This window comes from Barbus barbus, assembly GCF_936440315.1.
Source record: "Barbus barbus genome assembly, chromosome: 47".
Classification (NCBI taxonomy): Eukaryota; Metazoa; Chordata; class Actinopteri; order Cypriniformes; family Cyprinidae; genus Barbus; species Barbus barbus.
The window spans coordinates 4,931,330-4,952,235 of record NC_136725.1 but is presented as its reverse complement, the minus strand read 5'-3'; the positions used below and the strand labels follow the sequence as shown (position 1 = coordinate 4,952,235).

The window sequence follows — 20,906 nt, the reverse complement described above, 5'->3', positions numbered from 1 at the left end:
ATCAAATAAATGCAGTCTTGGTGAGCAGAAGAGACTTCTTTTTTTACAAAAAAATTAATTAATTTTTAACAATTTTAACAGGTAGTATAGGTCAAGTATTTTATTTTATTTTCACAATAATACTTTTTATTTTTAAATCAAATAAATGCAGCTGACATCTTACAGACCCCAAACTTTTAAAAACATATATAACCTGCTTGTAGGGTTGTAACGATATACCGGTATGACGGTCTATCGCGGTTTGAACGTACACGGTTATCATACCGTAAACATTTGCAAATCTACGGTTAAAAAAAAAATGAATGAAAAAATATATATATAATAATCTCACCCGCATGCTATTTATTTCGGCTGCTTCACTCTGCTGAAATGACAGAGACAGAGATTGTATCCAATCTCCATCCCGCAGTATGGGAATACTTTGGATATTAAAAAAACCCCAAAAAACACGAACATGGGGTTGTCCTTGAGGACGAATCCAATTTGTAAAACATGTGGACGCAAAGTGGCTGCAAAAGTAGGCAATACATCCAACATGTTCGCGGACATCATCCCTCCGTGCAGATAAAGGTATGTCACATTTATAACAAGTTATAAGGCCGTATAATTTCCGTGATGCAGAGGGAATCCCGGTGCAGTCGTGAACATGGGAAAATTTGTGAAACCGTGAAATTTTCTGAGACGATTATCATACCGTTACAACCCTACCTGCTTGCAAATATTTTTCATTATTGTTATTCAGGTCTCATTAACCCTTTTATCTACTGAATGATTTTGTTCTAAAATTGTTGACAGTTTTTTGGGTTTTTTTTAATAAATAAATGTAAGCAACCCACTATTTAAATTAAATGTGGCTCATGGAATGTTTTTATTTATTAATTTTTCTAAAACATCTGATATTCTGGAAAAGCAGAAATGGCATTTTGCTGAAGAAAAATATAGCAGCTTCATTTAGAAATGTGAAAAAACCTCATGATCAAACTAAGGAAACACTGAAACTATTGCTAAAACTATCAAAACTACATAAACTGATCAAAATCACTGCTGTTAGGATGTGACGGCGTACTCCTGTGCTTGGCTGAGCTCGTCCCTGTCTGTCATTACTTTATCAGATCCTGCATGTAGCAGTTGAAAGATGAAGTGATGTGTAAACAGACTCGGTGATTTGAGCATGTGTTTGTAGCGCTGTGGTCTTCACGCATGCTTCAGAAGGGAATAAACTGTTTCCTGTGACAAGCTTCAGATTGTCATCAGTGTACAGGATATCAAATCGAGTGGGTAATCATACAGCTCTGTTCCAATCCTGCTGTGTCTACATAAGCAACTAGCTTCCATTTGTTTATCTATTATTGCTTGATAAGAACCAACCATATTGCACACAATTCTAAACCAAAGAACGTTTAATTTACAAAAAAACAATTATGGTGAATTTTGGCGTAAACTGATATCCAAAACGTGGAGCTGGCCGTGATGAATTGGATTACAGCGGATAAGGGGTCAGTGAGTCGGTGCAGATATCAGTGTGCCTCCGCTTCGGTTATGGGTTGTCCAATAGCGTAACTGGACTCCAAAAAGGAAAAAGAAAGAGGAGATGAATTGGCCGCTTTTCTTACTGTTCTTGCTGACATCGAGCTCCCTGAGATTGATGAGGTTTGCGATGCCCGGTGGCAGCACTGTCAGGTCGTTGTCCGGTAGACTCAATCGGTAGAGTAACTGGCAGTTGAACAGTTGCTGTAAGGACAGGAAATGGAGACATTTGGGAAACAGTCATGGAAATGATAATGAGATCAAACTTCATATTAATATCTAAGGAGCAGTTGGATTTATTTCAAATGGATTTGCAGTAAATTAGTTCTGCTTAGGTGAAAGAAAACAAAATCGGGTTTTCGATGGACCTTCATTTGATCTAGTCCCAATGCGCTTTACAGAAAATAACTTGTCTGTGATGCAAGGCCATTCAAGATAAAGGACGAAAAAGACAAGCGTATAAACATAATCAGGCTTTCTATATTCAACTGTTGAAACAACAAATAGAGAAAACCTGATCGCAAATACTTTGCTTGTAGATGTTAATTATTACCATTCTGGCTGAATGATATATATAATATTCATCATATATTTAGTATGATTTTCCTAGCGATATAAATAAAGCAACACAGTGAATACTATGTTTTAATAGTGAAATTGATGTTTGAGAGTTTAATTCATTGCTGAAAATCAGTTCGCTGCTGACTATAATAAATCGCTTCAAAACTTTGATTTAATGGCTCAAATACTTCTGAAAAAAATACTTATAACACGTTACAATGAGATATAAGGTATGTGTTAACTATATTTATACTACGGGGCCGTTGAATGCTTGAATCTGATTGGCTGACGAACGTTCTGAGGTGTGCAATTATTTTCAGGGAAACGCACGGCGAACGTAGTTCCAGGCAGCTTTCTTGACCGCATTACAGTTCCATATCACTTCGCATCGTTGTCAGCGCTGCCCTGACGATTTTATCAGTTAGCCTAGTGTAGCAACTTAAAGGCTACACATGACATTTCTCACTAGCGAGGTAATAACAGCGCTGCATCTTAAAGCAGACTTACAGTTTAGAGACGGTGCTTCAGAACACTGTTGAGGGACACACAGAGGTAGCCTAATTCATACAAGCTCTCTCTCTCTCTCTCTCTCTCTCTCTTTCTCTGTGTCTCTGTCTCTCTCGCTCTCTTTCTAATAACTTCATTATTAACTGCATTAGTCTGCTATCAACGGCTCAAGCCTCCATTGCCAGCTTTAAAATGACGTTTTGGAACTAGCAAAAGAGTCGTTGGATGAGATGCGGAAGAAATAATCCTACTCACAATAGCGATTTAAGTAGAAAAACCGGACGAATCCCTTGAAATATATCATCTGATCGATGTCTTGAGGTGTGGCAACCGTAGTATAAGCGGAATAATTGACTCCGGACCGTTGAATTATTAGAAAAATAATGCACACCCGAGGTGTAACGGCCACTCCGCTTCGCGTCGTGGCCGCATCACCACCTCGGGTGTGCATTATTTTTCTAATAATTCAACGGCCCGTCGTCAATTATTCCTTACTTAATGCATTAATATTAACTAACAATAAGCAATACATTTGTTTGTATTTATTAATCTTTGTTAATGTTAGTTAATAAAAATACAACTGGTCATTGTTAGTCTATGTTAGTTCAGGTCTTTAACGAACATTTTAGTTTTAGTAAATGCTGGAATCAACATTAAATAAGATTAATAAATGCTTCATTGTTAGTTTAGGTTAACTAATGTAGGGCCCTATGAAATCAGTTTTATTTTTTCCCAAATTCCTTTTTCAATGGTTAAATTACATCTTATTAATTAAAAAAAACAAGTCTAGTTAATTAAAATTATGAAACGTATACAATGTAACATCAATTTATTAAAAGCATAACAAAAATGACCTTGACAAAACCTTGATTAACTTAATTTATTAAAGTTTATTCTTGCAATAGCCCATTGAAATGTTTTGTATTTAAAATTTTCTGATTCACAAATGAAGGCATAAAATATTAATTTATCTTTTAAATCAAATGAAAATTAAACAAACTTTATTTATTGGCAAACAATGTTGCTATTAAAATTAAAACATGAAAGAAAAAATAAATATGATTATTCTTTAATAAAATTAAGTTTTAATAATTTTAGTAATCGTAGTTATGTGATATGATGATAGTTTCTATCAAATGCTCAGGAAGTGGCTCTCAGAGCAGTTCTGGATATGTTGTTCATGTATTTCTGTCCTCGCGAGCGTCACACTCTTCAGTGTGTGTGTGTGTAGTAAACAAAACCTTACGTCTGCGCCATTCATTCACACACGCAGAACATGATTTAATTTATATGTGACCCTGGAGCACAAAACCAGTCTTCAGTCGCTGGGGTATATTTGTAGCAATAGCCAAAAATACATTGTATGGGTCAAAATTATTGATTTTTTTTTTATGCCAAAAATCATTAGGATATTAAGTACAGATCATGTTCCATGTAGATATTGTAAATTTCCTACTGTAAATATCAAAAGTTCATTTCTGATTAGTAATATGCATTGCTAAGAACTTCATTTGGACAACTTTAAAGGGGATTTCCTCAATATTTAGATTTTTTTGCACCCTCAGATTCCAGATTTTCAAATAGTTGTAACTCGGCCAAATATTGTCCGATCCTAACAAACCATATATCAATGGAAAGATTATTTATTCAGCTTTCAGATGATGCATGAATCTCAATTTCGAAAAATTGACACTGACTGGTTTTGTGGTTCAGGGTCACAAATATTCTTTTTGCTGCTTAATATGTACAGATACTAGTCCATATCACGACTTGATTTAAGTGTAATGACCTACTTTTGATTAATTGATCCAAACTTTGACAAATTCCATGAAATTCTGCGTTATACAGTGAATTCTGTGTTTATGACTGGATTCCACGATTCTGTCTGCATTTTTTCCGCCTCGTGGAAATCACAGGGCCCTACCGATGTTAACAAATGGAACCTTACTGTAAAGTGTTACCAAAATATTACTGCAAATATTACTATTTATTAGAATGTTTTGTCATTGGTGCATATAAATGAAGAAATTATTAAATTATATTTGTACCCATCTAGGGAAAGAACCTGAGCATTTAAATTCTTATATTAAAATGTTTTGAATATTCTTCACATTCCTGAAACGGAAGAAAGTTATTGTGGCTGCTTGACTTACATTTCTAACTTTATTTCTCGGAATAGCACATATATGTTTCACAATTCAGAGTTCACAAACTGATTTTTTTTTTTTTTTTTTTTTTTTTCACAGAACTGTGACTTTATATCATTTTGCATTAACATCTCAATTTTGACCTTTTTTCTCAGAATTATAAATTCTGTCTTTTTCCTCTCAAAATAACTTTATCTTGCAATTTATAATTTCTTTCTCAGAATTGCAAGTTTATAACATAATATTTGGTTAAACTGATGGTTATTGAAAAAAATACATTACAGATTTTAAACCATTTCTTACCAAATGCATAAAAAATTGCAATACATTTATACAGTCTGCCATAAAATGCACAAATAGCCAAATTCATACGTCCCAGTCCTGGAGTGTAAGCAAATCTTTTGCTTGTAAACAGCATGGCAGTAACAAACAACACGTGCTCTGGAGGTGCTGCTTGCCAGCTAAAATAAAGTGTAACGTTTCACTGTCTAAGCACTGAATTAAGTTTTTGAAGACATGCAATGCAAGCGTGTTAGTGGTGCAAGAGTGCGCTCGTACTTTGGGCAGCTCCTCGATCTGGTTGGCGTCGAGGTAGAGCTCCTCTAGGGTCTTCTCGAAGCTGAAGATCTCTTTCGGGACCTGCTCCAGGCTGCAATGCGAGTAGTCCAGCGAGGTGACGGTCTCCTCCTCGCCCCGCAGGCAGCGGCACGGCACCAGCCGCACAAACAAACTCCGCTTGCTGCTCATCCTCACCACAGCTCAGGCACTAGAGAGGAGAACGAGAACATGATCAGCACCTCACGAACCTTAATAATTCATGGACAGGAACACTGGGATACGGGATAGTGCTGTCAAAACAGCTTGGTTTACAGCTTAGTTGAACACAGTGCAGGAAACTAGCTTTTTAAGGTTTGTAATTGATCTTGAGTAGGTATTGTTCAAGTAGGCGTTTAAACACTTTAAAATAATTTTAAAGTACTTTTATTATTATTATTATTATTTGTAATTAAATTTGGTCATATTTATTCATTTTTCTACAAAATATCTTCATGTTGTTTCGACTGCAATGTCACAATCTTTAACTGATTTAAAAGAATTTTACCAAATCTTGAAAATAGATAAATAAATATAAACACTGATTTAAACTAGCGTTATTACAGTTAACTAAAACTAAAAGCGTTTTCGTTACTTGAAATAAATGTGAACCAAAATAAAATATTTTAAAAATGCTTATTTACGCTAGTTGCCAAGTCATCGTTTACCATTTTAATTTAAGTTAATAAAATATAAATATATATAATTTAATAAATAAAATTATAATATAAATAAATCTAAATGTGAATAATACAAATTTATAAAAAAATACAGACATATAAAACCAAAGACTACTAAAAATGACAAAAATACACGACCAAAACTTTAAAATTAGAACGAAAGGTAAATATATTGATTAAAAAAAACTGATTCAAAATATTAATTAAAACTATATAGTATTTCAATGACACTAAAATAACACTGCTTTAAACACAAAAAACTAAATATAATGTATGAAAACTAAAAATTTTAAATATAAAATTAAAATCTGCTATTTATCAACAAAGCTTTTTGTCCCATCTTTGGCAGTTTGAGAAATATTGACTAATATTTTAGTCTTTTTTTTTTCAAAGAACAAATTAATGTTTCCCTGACTAATTTTGTTGGCGAGATTAACACAGGTTTGGACATAAATATACTGCTAATACAGCCGACAATTACTCATCGTCTACAATGGCAATGAGAGGAACACATTAACATTCATTAAAACCCCTTTATATTCATGGCTGGCCTGAAAACAGTGTCATTATACAATGTCCTTTCATTCTGTTGAAAAGGAAAAAGGCCCTCCATACGGCATCAAAAAGGCCGGCCCAAGGTTTGCTCATGAATCGACACACAGAGCGGCTTTCACAGACGCTGCTCTACAGTCATCCAAACCCAACAGCAACAACAACTACTGCTGGAGACACAGCTCCTCTCTGGCCCGTCATGAAGAGCCCTTCAATCTGCATGTGCATGACAACAATGAAGCGCCCATGCTAATGCTATTTCAGAAGTACGAGCGACGTTCAAATCTGCTGAGAAAAATCTGAAAATGATCAAAACAAGAACATTTGTTGCACAACCAGAGCCACGGGAATTCAGTTCTGCATCATTCACAGCACGTCAATGAACGTTTACTTTAAAAGTCAAGGTGAATTGTTGTTCAACAACCTATTAAACTTCCTGAATGTCACATGTTTTCCAAGAGAAACAGGATATTTGATAAGAAAAATCAGTAGCTTGGAACATTATCTATTGAAACTGATTGGCTCATGAACAGAGAGTGTTACATACAGGAAGACTGAATGAAAGTCACTAAAACAACACCTGAAAGACTAAGATAACATCAGCGCCACAGCAAAGTCATGCCACAGAAAGAAGAAGTTACTACAGTTTGAGGAAAGTATAAAGGTATGTGCAGTATGAAAAATCAGAGATGGTTATCAGGTTTAGACTTGATAGGTCATTTAAGCATTGTTGTTTTCACCGGTTCTGGTTTTCTGTATCGGTCCACATTATCTATCTATGGTATCAATACACCACAATCTGCGCTTTCAGAGAACTAAACCTTCACAACTGGGGCAGCAGAGACCTAGAAGAGCCACTACTGGACCACATTCATGACGCCATTGACATTGTGTGTCCTGCTACCACTGCATGCCAAATTAACGGTGGTATCAGATTGTTTTAGTATGAATACAATAGTACGGTTTAGAGACCGACAGATAATCGACCAATATTTTTAACAATCAGCTCAGCTTTGATATCAGGTCTAGCGATAAATGGCAGCATTTGATGCATTTCTAATGAAAAAGCTCCCAACAATATCTACAGAATAAACAATTATTAATGTATTAAAATGAGATCAGATGTCACAGGTGAAAAGTCTGAAGCTCAGGCAATATTTACATTTATTTACATTAAATAATTTACATTATGATATTTATTACCTTTATGTAGTATAATAACATACTGAACATTCTGCAATTATAAATAGTTGATCTACTTTTCAATATATTGTATTTATAATAAAAATGACTAATATAATTGATTAATAATTCTTTAAATATAACATTATTAGTATTATTAGAATATCATATTATTATTGTCATTTAATAATCAAATTATAAAATTTAATAACTAATATTTTAATAATTATATTAACATTGTTGCTAAAATTATTTTAAGAAAATGCATTATTGTATACAGTTTTTATTAATAATATTAACTAATTGAATTAATTTATAATTTTGATTAAATTATAATAATAATAATAATATATTATTCTAATAATACTAATAATGTTATATTTAAATAATTATTAATCATAATAGTCATAATTATATTAGTCATTTTTATTATAAATAAAATATATTGAAAAGTAGATGAACTATTTATAATTGCAGAATGTTCAGTATGTTATTATACTACATAAGTGCTCATTTATTTATATTTAAAACAGTAAATATTTTCAATAAGCTTCTTTTATTACATGACAAGCTTATGTATCTTAAATTAGACGACCCCAAAAAAAAATGTTTAGTAAATGACAAAAATAATGAATGATTATTATCATTATTATTATAATATTAATATATAATATTATTTTTATATTATGAAGTGAAGTGACATACGGCCAAGTATGGTGACCCATACTCAGAATTTGTGCTCTGCATTTAACCCATCCAACTTGCACACACACACACACATCAATGAACACACACACAGCAGTGAACACACACACACCGTGAACACACACACACCGTGAACACACACACACCGTGAACACACACCCGGAGCAGTGGGCAGCCATTTATGCTGCAGCGCCCGGGGAGCAGTTGGGGGTTCGGTGCCTTGCTCAAGGGCACCTCAGTCGTGGTATTGAGGGTGGAGAGAGCGCTGTACATTCACTCCCCCCACCTACAATTCCTGCCGGCCTGAGACTCGAACCCGCAACCTTTGGATTACGAGTCCGACTCTCTAACCATTAGGCCACGACTTCCTTTTTTTTTTTTTTATAATATTATTAATAATAATATTCTAATTTAATTATAAGACATTTAATAAAAAAGTAATAATAACTTTTAATAACTAATTTATTATTATTAACAAATAACATTTATTATTGCATAAAGCTATTATTACTATTAATGCTACTATTATTACTATTATAAATATTAACGCTACTCATAATACATGTTATTTTTCTGTTTCTGTAGTCTAATGCTCATACAGTTAAATCACGAAAGCAGAAAGTGCTTGATCATAAAAAATAAGCTGCATATATCCGTCACAGTAGAATCAGTTCATCCTAGTAAACCTGCAAGCTGTTGGTCAGAAGCCCAGATCTTGAACCGCTAGTCTACACCGTCCCAGACAATAGCAGCAGTTGTTTTGGTGATGTTGGGTCATTAGATATTAAACACACTGGCTACAGTAACACACCACTCAAGGTCAGGCACACAAGGGTAACGTGATATGAAAATGACAACTGTCCTGGATAATAAATGAATAGAATCCTACTGAATGAATGATTTAAGGAAAGTAAAAACACAGGCTTAAAGCCTAGTTCCTCTTGGAGCCGGTCCAGTTGCACCATTGTGTTTCTACACACGCTGCCCCGATTACATGGAGTCCTGCGGTATTGTGACGGGCCGGCTAGAGTATCCGCTTTTACACGTCAACTTCAGCGCACAAAAGAGCAGGAGGGAAAAACTCCTCTCGGCCTCGGGCTTTATCGGGAGAAGTGTGGGAAAATGTGCGAAAGATTTCCGATTCCAACCAGAAACGGTGCTGCTTCAGGGCTCATGTGATGATGATGATGATGAAGAAGAGCGGTTGATATAAACACGCTGGATTACATCAGCAGAGCTGGAACGAGGCTGCATCAAAGAGATCGTTGTGGAGGAGTGTGGAGAATGTGACCTTTCTCCTCCTCCTCCTCCTCCTCATCAGCAGACAGACAGCACAACTCTTCATCATGTGTTCGCATCCAAACAGTTGTTTCTTCAAAGAGAAGTCACTGTTGTACACGACCAGACACAAGTTTGTACTCTGTACAAGCACGCGTTCTGTGTCTTTCGTGCTGTGACACTAAAAATGTCATGAGGTGTAACCATTAATAAAAAGCTGATATTTTCCTTACACCTTGAATACATATGCATATGCATTAAGCAAAAACTACATTTATATAAATACATGAATGAATGAACAAATAAATGAATATATAAAGGTTAAAATATGTAAGATTATCTGATATTTTGAGTGATTTACTAACCTCAACACACAATCATGAGGGTCTACAGTGTAATGTAATTGCCCAAGGTTTTTTTTTTTTGATTAGGGCCTAATTAATTTATTAATTTTTAATTGATGTAATTGGACATTGCTGGTTTCACAGTGTGACTGACATTCAGACCATTTTTTCCCCCAAATAGTTTTAGCAAAACTGCTTCCGTTTCAGATTTTTCCCCTTCATTATGGTATCATGCCTCCCAAAAATACAAAAAATTCATTTTAATTTAAAAATTAAAAACACGTTTACAATAAATTAAGTAAATTTAAATTTAAAGTAAATTCACTTTTAAACGTGTTTTTGAACAAATTAACATATCTGGACAAAGTCATTGACTCGGAATTCAACTCAGAAATAAATGAAGAGAAAATTTTATTAAAAATAAAAATCAATGGATTAAGGTAACTTTAAAAAATTGGTTTGAGATTAAGGATTATAATTTAAAGGATTCTGTGAATGTATTGAAATGGGCTTCATATGATTCGGATTTTAAACCAAACACTTTAGACATGCGGTTTAGACTATGGGCTACGAAAGGGATGACTGCTTATTGTTCAATCATAGATAAAGGACAATTATTAGACTTTAATTCTCTAAAAGAAAAATTCAATTTAGATTCCAAGGATTTCTTCAGATGTCTTCAGCTCCGCCAACATTTCTGTCAGAAAATCAAAAAAGGGACTGATAGAGATCCAAATAAGAGTGCTCTAGTTAAAATATTCTCTTCAGCTTACAAGGCTGAACCAATGTTAAAGACTATTACTAAACTATATAGAGCATTGATGGATTTACAAGGAGATTCATCTCAGAAATAGATGTTGTGAATTGTATCTCTTTCCAATAAAAACTTCAATAAAAAAAAAAGAAATAAGTGAAGAAAAAAAGCCAATTTCTCTGAATCAAAAGCATCCCAGAATGCACCTAATGTAGTTGATTAAAATAACATTTCAAATGTGAAGAGCTGAAGCCCAGACCAGTGTTACTGCTATAATATTATAGTTAGTGTTAATATTTCAAATCAGATTTTTTACATATCTATTTTTACTTTAATTGTTGTGTTTTTGTCAATTTTTAAATGTCTATAAAATTTTGATTAGGCCAGGTTTGATTTATTTTAGTACTTCAAGTTTAACTAAAAGATGAAATTATGCCCTGGCAACACGTTGGAATAAACAGTCTTTTTTATGATTTTAGTTATAGTTAATAGTAATAACCTTGGTCTAGGCAAACAGTTGCTATAATCATTCAAAATAATTTGAATGTAAGGCACAAGTCATATGGGATAGTTTTATGGTGATTTTTATGTTGTATTTCGACATTTTCAAGCTCTACAGCCCTAGTCTGTTGACAAAAAAAATGATGGAAAAGAACGCTAGAAACTTTCTGCAAGATATTTCCTTGTAGATCCACAGAAAACCGTCAAACAGCACTTTCTGAAAGCAGTGTTGCAAACGCACACATGTGGGGCCAGTGAGAGCCCTGGAAAGGTTGGTAAGATTATAACAGCCACGGTTGCTCGACTTTCATAACTGCTAAGTTTGGCCGCTGCGGGAAGTTTGTGCAGACAGTGATAGCGAATGGGAACACGCTACTATCCAGAGGCCTGCCCTTATCAGTCATAATAAACACACGACTGCTGACGTCACCCTGCGGAGGGAAATGGGTGTGCTTGGTTCGGGGCAGAGGTTCAGTGTTTCCCTTTTAACACACTTGCGGACAATGACAGCCAGATCTTGTTGCAATCAACATTAAGACGTCAACAGAGGGTGTAAGAGCTGCAGGGAAGAGGAACAGAGGACAGACACACTTTACGCTTCCAGCAGCTGTGAGACTATTCGGCATCCAGCACCACCACTACTACACGTTTCTTTTACAAATTGTAATTTCTTTTTATTTCAGGCATTTACTCTCCTGAGGCTTAAACACAGGCATGTATAATTTGGTAATTTGCAGTGCGTGGGAAAATATAGTTTTACTTTCTATTGGTGCTGACAGTATCATGTGACGCATACTGTACCATGCAATACAGCCTTTAGAGAGGATGCGACTGTCTCTAAGGAGCGATGCAGCTCAGCAAGCCAATAGTAATGAACACCACATGGCCTCTGCGCTATAAAACACATACGACACACTGAAGGAAAGACCTGAGCTGTATCTCCACATCAGAATATCAGAGACCCAGGGCTACGAACTACCTAGCAACTACACCCTCAGAAAGATACAAAACACTGCAGTGATAGCCTAAGGTACATCTTTGTAGCTTTTTACCCCTAAATATTAGTACCATTTAGGATTTATTTTATTTTATTATTTATTAATGTGTGTTCAATAAATTAAATCACTAGATCTCGGATAAATTGTTGCACTTCTGGGGGGACGGGTAGGTTTAAGGGTGGGTTAACCTGTTAGCCTGCACCAGAGCGACCTCGCACTGAACGCTCTTTGTTTGCATGTGTCATTGTTTTCTAATAGAATAAATGAAACGGGACAAAGTTAATCTTGTCAAACTCTATATCATTCTGAGGGTCTAAGCCTCAAGCATCGACGACAGATCGCTGTTTTTCGATGGAAAGCTTATAAGGAATGAGTGGCACAAATTTGCTACATTTGTGTAAGCAGTACACATCCAAACACGCAGAGTAAAAAAGCCGTACGTACCTTTATCATTGTAATAACGAGCCACAAACGCGTCCACTGCTGAAATCCCAGTTTAGTTAGAGAGGTAAGGGTCCACAGAACAACATCCCAGCGAGCACTTTTAGTCCAGCGAAACAATAACGTTGTAATAAGGATGAATATTCCTTTGTTTACGTTTCATTTCTTCAGAGAGTTATTGTTCGCGTCCGTTATGGAATAAATTACGCTCAAAAACAGCGTCTTGGTGGTAAAAAAACAAAACGATTTTGTAGAATACGGTCTTACAAACATAATGAGACCGTCTACGGAAAAAAAAGTCTCAGAAAAGCGGAATATAGATTATTTGAATTTGGCGCTCCCTCCTGCCGGCAGTGACGCTTCTGTGACGCACGCTGTCATCTGAGCGGGGCATAACTTAGCGATCTGCTTTATCCATAAAAAACTGTTTTTTTTTTCTTCTACATTTTTTATATGTGTGTGTGTGTATTGTGTGGGGAATGTGGCCGTGTCTGCATGATTATAATCTGTATGGACGCACATCAGCGTGTTTATTAGCGACTCTATGACGGCTATCATTGTGATTCATTGATCAGCTATTATTGATTATATGGCCCATCTGTTTGATTATAATCTGAATGGAAGCACATCAGCGTGTGTTTACTGACTCTATGACCATGTCTGGCAATATCACTTCACGTCTGGCAGTGATATTTATCATTGTAATAACGAATAACGAAGAATACTTCAGTATACATACTATATACAAAGCATTTTTTTCTATTTTTTTTCCTTTTTTATTACTCAAATAATTATTTTTGTATTTTTTAGTGCTCAAATAAATCTGTCTATTATTTTATAATTGAAAAACTATGCAGGAACATGTATAATGACTAAAATAGCTTGTATAATTCTGCAATCCATTTGGTGGTTATTTTTCCTCAAACAGGGGGGTGGGGGGGACTATAAATAGTTTCAGAAAAAATATTGCAGGAATCTCATTTTTCATGGTATCTTCTTCAAATTTGAAATATGAACTGATGAGACACATGGCTTTCGATCCATTACTTTTCTGGATTGCTCCAGGACTTATTTCATGTATTTGTATATGAAATAAAAAAACATTCAGTGTGGAAAAATATTTTTCAAGGCACGTCAGTGTCTATAACTTTTTATCTTTTTGAGCATTATCAACTCTGGATGATAGATAGTAAAGCCCAGAGTCTCTTCTTTCCAAAGATACCTAATTTGTTTGTGTAAGCACACTTTGTCACAAACTGTTACCATTTTAATTCAGGTAGGTTATTTTCACCTGCGAGGCCCTAAATGGGGTTGAAGGTTAAAGTGTTAAGGTGTAAGGGATGGGTCAAAAGTTTAATTATAAATGTAATTACAGATGTAACTACATAATGGTATTTTTAAAAAATATAAGTACAATGTAAAAACATGTACACAATAAGTGCATTGTATCAAATTATTAATTTAAATGCAAGTACATAGACGTTAAGGCCACCTAATATAAAGTGGGACCTTAAATTGTTGTTAAATTTTATGGGTTTCATTATTTCCTTTAATAAGACATGCTTTTTGGTTACTAAAATTCAACCATTAAAACAGAATCCTGAAAAATTAAAACTGGGGAAAAAAGAAAAAAAGATTTCATAGGGCCCTATTATTGTCAGGCACAACGTAAAAAAAGAAAGAAAAAAAGCTGACCAAGTTGTAACCAATTATGGGTCTCTCTCTACCAGCAAAGCCCCAGAACACCCTAGCAGCTGCATAACAACAGGTTAAAAACACTCAGGAACACAACCAACCACAACACTCAAGCATTGTGATGGTATGTTTTGCAAGAATCAAAAGTGTAAATGTAACAATCTAGTTTTCACAGCTGTCTTCAGACTGTTCTCACTCATAACTGTGCATCCAGGCTCAACTATAACCCAAATGCTGGTCTCTCTCTTTGTGTGTGTGTGTGTGTGTGTGTGTGTACACGAGGGGGCAGGAAGGTACAATTGAGATTTGCCTGCTGGCACAACTTTCACATCAAACAGACCTCCCACAATCTGTCCTCCCTCTTTTGTGCCAGTCTCTTTATCAGGAAAACGCCAGCCAGTCGCGCAGCCTTTAACCCTTCGGGTCACCGCCGTTGCCATGGCTACAGCTGGCCCAACATGGGAGTACAGCGGGTGAAAACAGCGGACAATGTGACAGACACCGCAGCGCTGCTACATTCCACAGCGGCAGTGCACCTCAAGGTTAGCGGGATCATATGGCATAAAAAACAGGTGGGTAACTTTCCAAAGAAAACACCTGTGGGGTAAGATCACACCTAGAGACTGGAGCAGAGGAGGAGGAGGAGGAAGCGGCAGCAGGAAATCCTTCACACGCATGCTGGCACTGCAAAGGCCATGCCACTGTGATGAGGATGCTTTCCATGGATCATTTAGCCTGGATTTCTGTGTAATAATGTACAGGCTTGTAGTTAAAATCTAGAAAAACAATGTGACTTGAGAAGCTCAGAGGAAGCGGGGAACGGGATTCGCTGAAAAGAAAAGTTCACAGACGTTGCTCAAAAAACTAAATTGCGAATTGGCATTGCTCTTTCCTATTAAACTAGAGCTACAACTAATTAAACACTTGTTTATGTAGTGTTTATATTTTAAATGTATTTTAAAGCAAATATAAATTAAATAATTAGATTTTTGTGCACATTATGCATAGTGTAGCCTACATACATTATATGTTTATTTATAGCCTTAAATTTCCACGTTGTTTCCATACATACAACTTTTGCGTTTTTAATCAGACAAAAAAAAAAAAGTTGACATATTACTATATTTTCTGAAATGTAGGTCACGTTTTTTTTCTGAAATGTGCAGTCAAGTATGCAAAATATCTGGATTCGTGCCACATGAGAGAATCATGTGAGCTAAAGTTTATTTGTACAGCACATTTCCCACGTTTCAGTTTTGCTTTTATCATATTACTTAGAATATTTATATTTTTTGGTTTTGTTTTGTTCTGAATACTCCTCATTTTTAATGGGTTTTTGGTGGAGTGAGGGGAACTAAAATACATGTTTATAGAGTTTGTAATTGTAAATTTACCTGAGTTTTACATTATTCTTGAATAATAATAAAATATGACTAATACTATGACTAATACACCAATGCAACGCTAATGCAATTTAGACCTGATGCAACATATAGCCTGGGTGAACATAACTATGATATGTGAAAGATGAAATCCTGATATCATAATAATATTACACATAGCATACTATTGCAACCAATACAGTGCCAGTAACTGTGTTTGAAACGCCAACACAGTAGGTGGAGGTACTGCATCTTAACACTAGTTGCCACCTCTCATGAAACTAAAAGATGACAAGCATGACAACTCAAAATCATGTCATCGGAGATGACAGCAAAAATTAGACATTTATGCAGACAGTTTGTGTAAAACAGAATCTGCAGGAAGTGCGGATCAACAATAAGTTCTTTTTGTATGATTTTGTAGAGCTTGTTTCCGCCATTGAATAAAAAAATGTAAAAAGGTAATTGTGACTTTCTAATCTCACAATTTTGACTTTTTTTTCAGAACTGCGTGATATAAACTTGTAATTCTGACTTTCCTCACAATTCTTACATTTTTCTCACAATTTAAATTTATTTCTCGCAATTCTGAAAAAGTCAAACTTGTCAAAAAGTAAAAAAATGTCTATTTTCTCACGATTGCGAGTTTTTCATCTGACAATTCTGACTTTATAGCTCGCAATTGCATGACCTCTGAATTATGAGATATAAAACTCTGGCTTTCTCAGAATTATATTGGTTTATATCTCGCAATTCTGACATTGCTTCTCAGAAGTACGAGTTTACATCATGCGACTGTTACATTGTAACTTGCAATTCTGAATTTGCATCAATTCTGAGAAAAAAAAAAAATGTCATCATCGTTATGTGATGTGAACTCGCAATTGTAAGAAAAAAAGTCAGAATTGTGAGAAAAATAAATTACCCTAACCCTTGATTTTTTTTTTATTCAGTGGTGGAAACAAGCTTCTATACAAACTCTCTCTTTTAGTCTCCCTACACACATATTTTGAGTGCAATTTATTAGCCAAAAAAACTATAAAGTTATATAAATCTGACTGACAGCTTTATTTATAAACACATTAAAAATTCCTGTAGATGTTGTGATATCATTATAGTGATTTATTTTAGCCACAATAATAATGCAGTGAAAATTCGCCCTCATAAGTGCCTTAAAAGTGGCAGGTCAAGTTTGAATATGCAGAAATGTGATGAAGAGATTTTGGATAATGAATAATGGTTTAAATTTGCTCTGTTCCTCAAATACACCTGTATGAATTCATATGACTTCAGAAGATATTTTTGGAGCTCAGCAGCTCCACTCCTTATGAAAAAGAAGAGCACCAGGGACTTTATGCCTGTAGTTTGCAGCAATAAAATAGCCAGTAAATGACAGAATTGGCTCATTTAAGCGGTGACCCAGCTGAGACTTCAGTGTGGCTCTGATGAAGAAGATCAAGGCAAATGATTCAGTGTGAATCAGAGGCCCTCCGTGGCTGCGGGCCGCCTTGTGGGAACTCGCTGACCCATTTCCCGCAGCTCCATGGATCGGCTCCGACGACCAATTAGACAATGGTCACATTTTAAATACAACGCGGCTTGGCTCCTCTCCTCCTCTCCCCTGCCTGCGGTTATCGGAGACTCTCTGCTCACAACAGGAAGAGCTCGTCTGCAGTTTCTCTGATGCAAAGCACTGTTGCCATCTCAGATCCTGCGCAATGTTAAACAGAGCAAGCAACAGACGCGTTGCCAAAAAACAGCCCCCGCTAATACACGCTAGCCTGTCTGCGGCTGCTGACGTATACAGTTCTCAGTTCCTGATGGTGAGAAGGAAACGTTCTCAGATCCTGTCGTACAGATCTACGGACGGATGACACTTGAAGAGCCGACTGATGCATAGTGTGTCAGAACTAAAAGAAATGCACTGTTTCTGACAGTGCTGAAGATATTTCTAGGAGATCTGGGTTTGGGTGACACTTCAGCATGAAGCGGTTTTTAATCCAAACCGAAGGAATGCTGGAGCGATGTGCATGAAAAATAGGCCATGTTTGGAGGAAAAAGAAAAAGGGAGAGAGAAAAACACAGAAAACATCAAGCATAACCCTGAGAATATGCAGTCTAGAGGGAAGAACTGAAAATAGCAGTATGGCGCGTGAACCGATGATCTGAAGTTTAGTTACAGCTCTTTGGAAATCTATTTTACTTGGCACAGTAATGTAGGGCAAGTTCTGCTTGAGTACTGTAATACCGCAGGAAAGATTCTTTGACTCAATACAAGGAAGTTAACATGGAAAGTCCTGCTTCTGGAGGGTTCAATCAAGAGCATTAATAACTGGACTGACACTTCTTAAGTAAAAAGTATAAATTACACTATGAATGTACTATGAATTGCCATTGGCTAGTACATTTTCAGTTTACTCACCAGACAATATATAAAATATATATACAGTATATATATATTTCTATGAATTACATCATTCACTCACTCAAACTGATTTTGCTGGCTTTTGCTTAGTCTAAGAGGCTGAATAACTGCAAATGAACCAAGAAAAATCAAGAAAGAATACCATTTACATGCAGCACATCAATCCTACATGATATTTAAGACTATTTTGCTTTGTCTCTCTTAGGGTGTATGAAAAAACAGCTAATTAATGGCGAGTTGGGTGCCTTCACACTAGAGTTTACAGTGCGTCAAATTTGCTGCGGATCGATTGATGTGAACAGGAATAGTGCACCTTAAAGAACTAAACTTTGCCTCTAACTCCACCACTGGCGAGTGAAATCCAACAGTTCATCAGCACGACAGACATTATCTAGTCGTCTAGCTCAAAAATTAGTTGCATACATGAGATTCTCTCACAATGTAGAAACTTTTAACCTACAAAACAGAAAGCGGTCTGAATGTTCACTAGATATCAAGCAGGTCAATGCAGAAGCAACTAAAGTTATCATTGTTTCCTAACCAAGTGATTTCTGACGTTCAATTTTGGACAGGTAACTTCTACATGTTAAGTAAATAAAAATGACATTATGAAAGTACAGTTGGATGAATAAAATATTCTGACTAGTCATCCAATTAGTCATGTACAGACTAGTTGGACTGGTTTATAAGCACTGAAAAAAAAACAAAAAAACAGGAAAACACAGATTGTCTGATTTACTCAATCATTTTCAAATCAACAATTAGAAACTAAACTTGATTTAATTGTAGGGGTGCTCTGATCAGGATTTTTGAGGCCGATCACCGATTGCCAATCACAGAAAGCAGTATCTGCCGATACCGATCTTTTTAAAGCCTTCTTTTAATCATGTAGAATCATTTATAGTGATGATCCAATCAAGATTTTTAGACATGTATTCTGGACCTGAATTTCATTTTTGAAAATGAATTCCCCTCTTAGGTGACTCTTGTGAGAGGGGATTTTTTAATTTGAGGGCTGGGGGGGCATTTTTTAGACATTTTTCAAAAATATATACTGTATAGCTCACCTAAACGTTTGATCATGCATTTTTGTTTTGACAATTGTTGCACAATAGTTTACACACAGAACAAGCCTGATTTTGTGAGCTGCTTGTGAGGCGGCCTTTTACACCAGGTTCACACATACTCCGTCTGCAGTGTGTATGCAGTCCATGTGTGGTACGTAGGCAGTGCAGAAGCAGCACGGACTGTGCTTTCACACAGGAGTCTGCAACTGATCCATGGCTGTTTACTACAAACACAACATTTATCTACTATTTTGATTTCATATCCAAACATTGTTACTTACTTAATGCTTTTTCAGCATTGTGATTCTTTTTTTCCACAGTACAGTAATACAATATTTCATAAATGCGTTTAAACACAATAAATATAAGAAACACATTATTCAATGCTTTTTTACTTTTGCATTTACTTCTAGACTGATATATTAAGTTGCTCAAGCAAGTGACAAAACATTTAAACTACTTTTCTTACATTTTCACATAGTCTATATTACAACTTACCATTGACAGAAAGTCAGCGCTACTGCCTTTTCTTTGGCATTTAAATCTTTTATTGCCAATAATATAATCTATTACTGCCTTGTTTATCTAAAAGTGCTCTTTTCCTTTAAAGCTAGCCAATAAGCCATAGCCTATGTGTTGACTGTGAAACACAGTATACTTTAATTATATGCATTTATAGTGTAATTATAGTGTCAATCCATGTTCATATTTACTGCAAACAATGCACTTTAATTCAGCGTTTGCAGTGCAGCAAAAATAGACTCGGTGTGAAAACGATCTCTGCACTGCTGCAAACGCACCACTCCTGGAACGCACCGCCAGACCGCAACCGTGAGCTGTGTGAACGCTTTAATCCGTTAACATGACTGTGGAAAAAATACACACCGCATACGCAATGCAAATGGAGTAATGTGAACGTGTGTGTGCATGAGTGCACGGACTCCAGGAGAGCGCGCGAGCGATGAATGCTTTAAACACTGGCAAGACTGCGACACTGCCTCGATTGTGCAAATGACAATTCCTGTGTCAAATGTGCAGCGTGCAGCAAACACGATTTGAAGCCATTTGCGCATTTTGAGAGAGAGAGAGAACGCGCTGTGATTCTCTCGCTGTTTGTAAAATTATGCCTCATAGAAACTTTTCAAATTACTTTATAAGTTATTTAATGAAGAAATATGAATTGTATCTCACCTTCAGCATTATAATCATTTCACCCGCGGCGGACGGTGACTGAGACGGCGCCGCTCATGTCAAAGCTCTCACAGCAGGCGCGTCATCAGCTTAAGATCGTTTTTTTGAGATTGGCCTTTTTAGAGACCGCCAATCAAACATCCCAAAGCGATTATCGGCCGATAGCGATCAGTAGCCGATCAATCAGAGCACCCCTATTTATTTGCATTTGATAAATATACAGACGTTCTCTAAAATGTTCTAGATTAAATTATTGAGTGCAAAGGTATGTTCAACGGCACTCGAAAATGATTTTTTTTTCACAGAAGACAAAGAAGCATTACTTCCCAGCATGCTTTGCATGAGACTTAATGGGGAGATTAACAATGTTTAAAT

At 35.8% G+C, this 20,906-nt stretch overlaps 1 protein-coding gene across 3 annotated transcripts in view; it reads right to left on the bottom strand.

Moving 5' to 3' along the window:
- Positions 1–20,906, bottom strand: part of LOC306866157 (erbin-like) — a 92,104-nt gene that overhangs the window by 39,512 nt on the left and 31,686 nt on the right. For all 3 annotated transcript variants that reach the window (XM_079411220.1, XM_079411218.1, XM_079411219.1), the window contains exons 2-3: positions 5,301–5,508; positions 1,614–1,731 (exon numbers count right to left, since the gene is read on the bottom strand). In XM_079411220.1, the coding sequence (XP_079267346.1) occupies positions 1,614–1,731; positions 5,301–5,489 (307 nt within the window). In that variant the 5' untranslated portion in view covers positions 5,490–5,508. The remainder of the gene's footprint in view (positions 1–1,613; positions 1,732–5,300; positions 5,509–20,906) is intronic.